The 9,590-nt window shown below is 40.5% G+C and overlaps 1 protein-coding gene across 1 annotated transcript; it reads right to left on the reverse strand.

Moving 5' to 3' along the window:
• Positions 1-225: 225 nt before the first annotated feature.
• On the reverse strand, positions 226-9,180 carry bcat1 (branched chain amino-acid transaminase 1, cytosolic). The gene is made up of 10 exons (XM_054624691.1): positions 9,151-9,180; positions 7,379-7,573; positions 6,399-6,509; positions 6,190-6,309; positions 5,921-6,081; positions 5,565-5,707; positions 5,174-5,259; positions 4,943-5,083; positions 3,788-3,862; positions 226-264 (listed from the first exon to the last, which is right to left on the reverse strand). Exons 1-10 carry the CDS (start codon positions 9,178-9,180, stop codon positions 226-228), a joined length of 1,101 nt encoding a protein of 366 aa, XP_054480666.1.
• Between the last annotated feature and the right edge of the window lie 410 nt (positions 9,181-9,590).

The following is a 9,590-nucleotide window of genomic DNA, read 5'->3' on the forward strand; positions in this document are numbered from 1 at the left end:
AATTATGTTGGACAGTTGTGTGTTAGTCATTAATTTAAGCTTAAAAGGGGGCAAAGTGGTATGACACATTCGCCGCAGAGCCAGCATGTTGCAGTGAGACGACAAATGTTGCACAAACATTGTTATACATTGTTTTCTTATTAATGCAAGTGTACAGTAGCCTTTGGTTGTTCTCGTACACATTGTTGATTATGTGTGTGTGTGTTTCAGGCTTCTTCTTCCCCGCTACACCATGAGAGTCCAGTCACTGGGCGTGCGTCCGCGCTGTAAGAGAGCAAAGGTCATGAAAAGGTCACAAGAGATTCCTCCAGGGGCCCAACAAAAAAATCTCACGTCGCTCAGCACTAAACTTCTCTGGCCCGCCGCCGCTTAATTGCGAGCAAAACACAAATCAAAAAGTGAAATCAAATATCCGCGAGCAAATCTGCAAACTCAGCCACCGAAGGAACACAACACAACAGGGCAAAAGGAACTAGAATAAAAATCAAAACAACATGTTCCCCAATCCGTGACAGCCGCGGAGGCAAATCCAATTATTTGTGTCTCATGTTGCAAATTTGTTCTAATGGTCGAAGTGAGAAAGTAAATAAGCGCCTGCGAAGGGGAAACAAAAGAATGTGATTTCTAATTAACTTGAAAGAGGAACAGCAGGGCGACTTAGTAAACCCATCTTTCATCTGCTGCCTCAGACCACTCGTTTGTTTGTGGCACAATGTTGTCTTGGAGAGGGGAGGGTGGAGGAGGGGGATAACACCGCGCTGCTTCCCTCCAAATGAAATGTCAACAGATTTACCAGCGCTGCGGAAGGAGCGCAGCGTTTTCCAGCGTTTTGTCGATTTTATTGTTCATTAAGCTTCGCCGCCGCCAACCCCCCCTCCTCAACTCTTCTTCCTCCTCCTCCTCCTCCTCTCCCACTTGTTCCAGGCTTCATTTGCAGCATCTTGGCTTTGAAGATCACAAAAGGCTGAGGCAATAATTGGGTTTGTGCAATTACAGCGAGCTTAATGAGAGAATTCAGGAGTTTGTCTTGCCCCTATCTCCAACTCTCCACACTCCACCATTAGGGCCGGCAACCGTCTGTCTCTCTCTCCTCCGCTCTCCCCCTCTCTGAAGCACTGTCGACTTTGGAAAGATGCTATCGGATGTAAAGATGCTGCTAACACATCGAGAACACACATCACGCATGCACACAAGGCCTGGATGATGGAGGGAGCAGATATGCTAATCGCCTGACCAGAAACACAAGACAACAAAAACACAGATGCAGCAAAGAAAGTAAACAGAGCAAGAGAAAAGGGAGACAAAGCAAAAGTCACGAGTTGAAGAGATAAATCACGTCAACTGATCAAAGTGTTTAGAGGACATTTAGGAGATTAGGATGATTAAAAAAATGAAACCCAAAGGACACTAGTTGCTCATGTCATTTAGACGTGTGAGTCTGCAGGGCCACCAGTCTGAATCCAGTCAAGGTCTATGAATTGTTATCAGATTGTCAAATGAAACAACTAAGTAAGGACACACTGACCTGTAATTCTGAAATGTTTATGTAAATCAGAAATTCTAAATCTTTGCAGATCCAATCATATAATCGGTTTAGTTCAAAAAATTTAAAAAGAGTAACTAGTTCATTAAGCTTGATGGTCTTTAGCTCAGTCATGGTTTCTAAGCGCTGGCAGAAGTAGCATTCAGATCCTTTTCTTGAGTAAAAGCATTAATACAACAATAGCAAAATACACCATTACATGTAAAAGTCCTGCATTTAAAACCTCACTTAAAAGGACCAAAGTGTTTTTAGCTAAATATACTTAAAGTCTCAAAAGTAAAAGTGATCATTCTGCAGAAAAATGACAAATGTGACTGATTATCAGTGTCCTCATGTATGACATTATTAGAGTTTAATACAGATGCATCAACGTATAGGTAGCGCTTTACTGCTGAAGCTGGAGGCCTAGCTAGTCTTTAGTATTTATACAAGATAAATATCCGATCAACTATTAGATGATTAATAGAGTAGGAATGATGAAAGAATGATGTCCTGCTGCACATATCTGTTTTCAATTTTTAGGACTTCTTGCTTTTTTTGGTGAAATGTTAAATAAGTTCACCTGTTTGGGCCTCAAACAGTTCTTTACATGAAACCATCTGGGAAGTTAAAATTAAAATGTCTCTTTGATGAAATGTATTTCATAAGTTTATCATTAGGCCTCTAATTCAAAATTCTAAAATTCAAATCTGAAAAGTAGCTGCAGCTGTCATATAAATATAGTAAAGTAAAAAGTACAATATTTCCCTCTTAAATGTAGTGGAGAGAATAAAGTAGAATAAAATTACAAGTAACTCAAAACTGAACTTAAGAGAAGTAAACACCTACATGCAACAGTGTTCATGATTCTGTCTGTAACTTTTGCAGTCGTGTAACCTGGAGGAAACCTACTTAATATCACTGAACTGAAAAAGTTATAGATTTTGGCTGAAGTTTGGTGGACAGATAACACTTGCCTTAAGGATTTTTGTGGGTTGGCCATAGACTGTATATAAGAAGTGGACATTGTCCCTGTGAGGTCACTCTTTGGTTTGCAGATTCCAGTTTTGTAGCCTCTAGTCCATCGCCAGCTTGTTTTTCTTGCAACCGAGACGACACGAGAGGGTGGAGCTAAGTAAAATCCAACACTAATTAAGATATTTTTAGGGCACCAAAATGTTGAAATTAAATTACATGAACTGAAAACACTGCTGCAGATGCCATAAAAGAAAATGGAAAAGGTTTTGTACTACGCATGTGGCCACATAGGATTGTTTTATGTTGTTATTTGTTGTAACCCTTGACTGGAAAGAGAAGAAGGTTTGGTGTACGCTGTACTGAGACCTTCTTAGTCTGATAGAGATCTCAAACATATGCGGGCCTTTACAAGTACAAGTGAGAAAAAAAAGGATCATATTCAAGCTCATCACACCCCCCTACTAATAATAGGCTCATTACACAGCACAATAACAGAAAGTCAGCGATACATAACACGCTCATTAACACAAATTGAGCCTTCAGCACAGAACATTATGAATCTGTTTAAACCTGTAGCGCTGCATCGACTGTAGAGGTGGCGTGTTTGTAGGACATGTACAATATAACCAAGTCATTACTCATTACCTAATAGGATAATTCACTTATTATACTTGCAGGCAGTGGATGTACAATGAGGACTAATGGGGGTTTGTTAAAAGAAATAACAACTTAATACTTTGATCTCATTGAGTTACATAATAACCACTGAGATAGAAGTCAAGTAATTAAGTTATGGAGATGCAAGATAAGTCAATATTAGTTTTTGCTGGGTCTTGCCTTTCTTTCACCATATTTTCAATTTAGTGAGCAAACATTTCTATTTATTTGACTTTTTGTTTTATTGGGCAGACATGTCACAAAGTATAAATGTTCTAGGCATTGTCATTTGGTACCAAATCTGCTGTCACTTGCACTTCCATCTCTTACAACCATATCACTGAATACTTAATTCAAGTTACCTATTACCACATGGAAATAGAGTCCTGAGGGTGACAGGAGTGTAAAGAACACAGATGTTCAACCAGCTGTTACTGATAGAGGGAGGAACATCTGTTGGATGTGTGTGTGTGTGTGTGTGTGTGTGTGTGTGTGTGTGTGTGTGTGTGTGTGTGTGTGTGTGTGTGTGTGTGTGTGTGTGTGTGTGTGTGTGTGTCTGTCTGTCTGTCTGTCTGTCTGTCTGTATATGTGCATGCAAGCATGCATTGGTGTGTCTGTGCATGGACCAACCTGTATGTCCATGAGTTCCTTTGCTATCCGTGAAGCCAACTGTGAGTTTTTATCCTGACAGGGGATGTGCAAGTTCTGAGACACACAAAAACAAACAATTTTGATAATTTTATTGGCTCTGAGAATCGACTTGTTGCAATATAAATCATGTGAATGCTATTATATAATGCTATTAAGCAAGGAGCCACCAGGTTCTTACAACCTTCTAAAGATGAAACTGTCTATGTGCTCACAAGAGACACACAGCCTCAGTCTTCAAAGTTCTAAGCTTATTTCACATGCAACTTTGCTATACAGTAAAATCAGTTTTTAATATGACATTTTTTACTCTTTAACTGAAATTAAAGGAGGCTCTAGATACAAAGTCCAACTTCCTTTAAGGTATCATGAAGCAGAAGATGAGAGGGCAAAGTGGGAAGTCTTCAAGTTTTAGACTGAGGCTTTAGCTAGCAGCTGTTTAGCTTAGCTTAGCATAAAGACAGGAAACAAGGGCACACAGCTAGCCTGGTTCTATCCTTAGGTAATAAAGTCTGCCTACCAGCGCCTACAAAGCTCGCTTATTAACACGTCACATCTCATTGGTTTATTCTGACATAAAAGGAAGTGTATAAATGAAAAGTTGTGCCATTTAATGGTTTTATGCTTTAAAGGAGACAGGATCCGTCACTTCCTGAACTCTGGTCATCACTATGCAGTTGCTAAGAAACCAGCAGAAATCTGGCTCCCGGCCACAAATAGGCTGGCTGGCATGTTACAAATTTCTTTTTTTTACCTTTGAACGGAGTTAGGGCAGCTGTTTCCAAGTCTTTTTGCTAAACTAAGCTAAACGGTTGTAGTCCGTAGCTTTATATGTACCAGTGTGATAGGCCCTACTGCTATTGATCATCTCATCTTTTCTCTCCACAAGAAAACTAATAAAAGCACTTCTAAAAAATGCATAAAGCATACATTATTATACACATAAATATAAACTATTTAGAGTACACTCTGCAGTTGATTTAAATTTCTGTCCATGGCTGTGTTCATATTGAGATTAGGCTACTTAAAAAAAGAATGAATTGTTTTAGGAAAATATTTTCCAATTAAATTAAATATACAATGGTAAACTGGTAAACTGGATTAAATACAAGCAATGTGTCTGCTGCTCTCTCTTACCTCTCCCTGGTAAAGAATGTGTCCAACGGGACAGATCATGCAGGCAGTACCCGAGCCAAATACCTCTTTGACCCGCAGCTGCTTCAGAGCGGAGCACAGCTGGCTCATGGTCAGGTAGCGCTCTGTCACCTTAAACTCCCCCTGGGCACAGAGGGACCAGAGGAAATGTGATGACTCATTTGGAATATTTATCCATGCATGGTGACCTTTATGGCTTTTTGTCTATCTCACCCATTTCCTGGTCAGTTCCATGATGCTCTGTCGGGTTACACCTGGGAGTATGATGCCATCCAGAGGTGGAGTTGCAAGTTCCTCCTCTGTAAAAAATAGTAAAGTAAATAATAGAACAAAGTAAAACCTTAACAAAAACTACTATTATTACTGGTGATGCTGTATGCAATTATGTTTTAGTGACATCATTCTGCCAGTCGAGCTATGTCTGTAAAACGTTTTGTATCTACAGCACATAACTATAAATAACCTTATCATGAGTGTGAACACTGTTTGAATGTGTGGTGCATATGGAAGTTGAACCATCACCCCTTTGACCCCTTTGACCCCTTTGACCCCTTTACCTACAGCACAACACAACAGCCTGTGCGGTTCTGGTAGTGCAACTGACCTCCATCCTCATTGATCCAGTACAGGAAGATGTTCATGGTGCCTGCCTCGGTGATCTGGTGGTCCTCCCCGTACAGCCACAGCACCTGCTGGCACCCGTGATCCGCTGCTTCATACTGGGCGAACAAAGAACACCCGTAGTTTCTGCAGAAAACCACAACAACAAACATTTGCACTTTTTATATTTTTGAATTCAGTGAAAGACTGTGCAGACACAAAATTATTTTATGTCTTAATTGGGGCAGAACTGTGAAAAGCTTAATCGTTGTTTTGCAACTTACACAACCGTAGTTAAGTGCAATGATTGATTATCAATGAATAAGAACCAAAACATACATGCAGTACGCTTCTACCCACCCTCCCATCTTGAAGTTTCCGGTCCCTCCTTTCCAGGCCCTTGTGTACTTTGGGTCGGCCCACAAGGACAGACATCCTGCCTCACTGTTATAGTATGAGCCCACTGGACACAAGATCACATACAGCAAGGCATTGGCAGCCTTCTTTACACCCAGAGATTGCTGCCATGGACACGTAAACACACAGCAATGAATATTAAATGTCTTTAATTAAAAAGAACATAACCGTCTGTCTCCACGTAAACTTCAACCCCTCGCTATCCTCTTTACCTCAGTCCCAAGAAATGTCGGCCTGATGTACAGACTGCCTGAGTCTGAGTGAGGAACCCAGTCCTGGTCGAGCTCTACGAGTCGCCTGATACATTCCAGAAACTCTGACTGATCAAAGGCCTGGAGGAGGAAGTGGAGTTGGAGAAAGGGAGAGATGAGCAGAGAGGAGGTGGAGTGGGAGAACCATTATTTCTTCACATCCATCTTACGGGTAGGCAAGCTCTCTCGGCAGTGTTGGACATGCGGCTCATGTTTAGCATTGGTCTGAAGAGACGCAGTTGGTTGTCATCCCCACGGTACACCTTCAACCCTTCAAACAGCTGATGAGAAGAGGAGAGGGTTGAGATCAGGGCCGTTGTCAAGATTTTAAATATACTGAGGTCATGAGTTCACCAACACCCTCATACATCAACCACATCCAACCAAGTAACCAAAAAAGGCTCTGCTTTTCAAAGAAATCATACTGTTTTTCAATATATTTTATTCTTCATTTACAGTTATTTCAAAGAAATTCCTCCAAAAATCAACAAATATGTGTAAACTCTACTACATTAGGAAACTAGGAAATGATTAGGAAGTTATAGGCCCATAAAATAAAGCAGTTTTTTTTCCCAAAACCAAGGTCTGTTTTAAAAACCTCTCCATGCTGTCAGGAATAGAATTCAGGCGAATAAATTCAAACAATTATTTATTTATTTAGTAAAAGTGTCATATAAGTAGTCAAATTCATATAAGTAGTCAAATTCAACAATGGAAAAAGCTGAAAATCAATCACCATGGGTTACCAGGTCGCTAAAAGACTTTAATTCCCAGAAAAAATACGACCTTCTGACCTTAGTGTCCTCAATGTTATTTACTAGTTGAGAATCTAATTGAGTTGGTTTCTGTGTATTCAAACATCCATTGTGCAAATGGGGCAATGTGATGAAATGCTTTAAATACTCAAAATATATATATTTTGCAAATGTTCCCCTTCATATTTTCATTGAGTGCTGTAACTAGTTAGATCTTTTTGTGTTTTGAATATGCTGAAACCATCATCCAGACTTTTTTATTTTGCCCTACCATGACTAAACTCCTTATATAGCAGCAAGACCAGTCAAGTAAGCCTCCTGACAGAATGTAACAGGAAACAACATATCAAATCCATTTTAGCTAAAAGGTATAAGTTAGTCTGAATGCTTCTTGCCTGTATGGCGTAATGTAGTGACGAACAGGCCGGGTGGAGTGACAGGTTCCCAAAGGGCTTGATGAGCGGAGCCTGCCAGCCCTCACTCGCACTCCACTCTATGGTCAGCATGTGGTCAGTGAAGACGTTCCCAAAGGCAGGGTCGTCCCGTTTGGGCTTTGGAGTGGAGGACAGCTCGATAACCAGGTCAGCTGCCTGGTCACAGCACAGAACAGCAGAGAAAATCAAGACGTTAAAGGAAAAATGTGAATATGTGACATTGAGGTCCCAGAGTTCTCCATTCTGGAAACAATACCTTTACTTTGGCAGCATCTCCACAGATGGCTGACAATCGAAATAAAAAATGTACATTTTTTAAATTAATTTAGTGTGCCTGCCATGCACAGCATTAGGGAATTTTATTCGTCAGACTTATTTAAAAAAAAATCACTTTTTTCCTGTTATTTAGTTTGTTTTGCAATCGGTGATGGGCCAGCAGGGGTCGCTGTAGGACAGGCTAATTCAAAGACAGCTTCAAGCAACCTGAGACACAGTACACAGTGACCGTACTACTGCAAAACCAGACACCACACCAGTGACACAGTAACATGAATGAGACAAAGACATGCAGAAAGAAACTGTCATCAAAATCAGAGTGTCTATCTTAACTACCCAATTCAGAGGTCAAAGGTTGCATCAAATTAGCATTGAGGGACTTTGATCTAAATCGAGTCTCTGCATCATTTATTTGTCCTTACTTGCAACCTTTGTGGCGTTTCAGGAAAAGCAAATTGAGAAATATTATGCGTCATATTTATCAAGCGCAAGTGGCGTCCTCTCCTGCTGTTCTGCAACACTGAACTATCTGATCATTTCACCTAAAGAGACACATTGTTCTCGTCTGCCAGTCAGGTTCTTATCTGTTCCTTTTGGTTGGGATTAGACTGGCTCTTTATCCCCTCTCTCATGGTGCAGAATGTTGTTTGCAACATAATCCCAGATTACAGTACTGGAAAGTGACGGGCTACCACAGTACAACACTGTGTGAAAGTTTTTTTTCTGCTGGCCTTTTTCTTTATTGTCTCTGATTATCTTTTCCTTTCCTTTCTAAACGTGTGTCTTCTCTGCTAATGCCCGTCTCCATTCTCCAAACCAAAGCCAACCCTCATCTTTGTTGATGTGCGTCTGAGTGGGTGTGTGCGTCTGCACGTCAACCCTAATCTCTACCTGAGCCTGCTGTCTACTGCATTCAGGGTCAGAAAACAAGCAAAGCTCCAGCTACTTAGCGTGAGTGGATTCTGCTGAGCAGGCTGCTGGAGTACGGGGGTGGAAACTGATCTGGTCCTTCCTAACCCTAAAAGATGGCTACAATATGGACATTATTCTGTTTAAATAAAGGTCCAGCGCTAAATTGAACAGTTTAGAAAGGCTCGCTCAGGTTGACAGCAAGTGGACTTTTTTTTAAAGCGCTGGAATACCCATTGGATTTGTTTTTCATGTCATTACTGTCACAATAAGAACACTGCTGGATGACTGTGGCTCTCGAGGCCTTTCATCCCTGCTCCTGGCACCATGAGGATAAGAAGCAGTGCTGAAGTATCTTCTATGTGGAGCAACAGGGAGTTTCTTTAGGTGTCAGGAAGCCACGGAATCATCAAGATGCTGCAGCTGGAGCAGCTACTGGGGGTATGTGCTCATAAATCATAATGGCATTCAGACATCAGGCTTAACTAACACCTATTGAAGTCTAGCACACCATGTATTCTACAAACCAAACTAACTTGTTTCAATACCTTAAAGCTTGGAATGCCGCCGTCAGCCATTGAGATGGTGGAAATGTGGCTGCCTGCCTGACAAACAAACAAAATATGTAAAAAAAAAAAAAAAAAAAAAAAAAAAAGACTCCTTTCTTCAATAACAAACTCAAACATATCTTCATCACTTAACAAACGCTTAACAGAGTTTACATTGGAGAAGGAAGGTCTCACCTGAAGGGTTTAAAAATGCTGAAAGCCTAAACTTCCATTCCTTGCATCATAACAAAATATTGCAAACTAATATTCCTATAAAAGTCATCTTGAAAACTGCTGTAGGGACCCTGTGGGCTCTGAGTATTGTACATTTACATTTTTCTCTAAGAAGACACCATCAGTTCAGTATGAACTCAATGTGAATGTGGGACTTTTTATTGATAATATCATGCTTTTCTTATTTTTGTTGCTAAACTTGATGA

The sequence above is a fragment of the Anoplopoma fimbria genome, chromosome 23, assembly GCF_027596085.1.
Source record: "Anoplopoma fimbria isolate UVic2021 breed Golden Eagle Sablefish chromosome 23, Afim_UVic_2022, whole genome shotgun sequence".
Classification (NCBI taxonomy): domain Eukaryota; kingdom Metazoa; phylum Chordata; class Actinopteri; order Perciformes; family Anoplopomatidae; genus Anoplopoma; species Anoplopoma fimbria.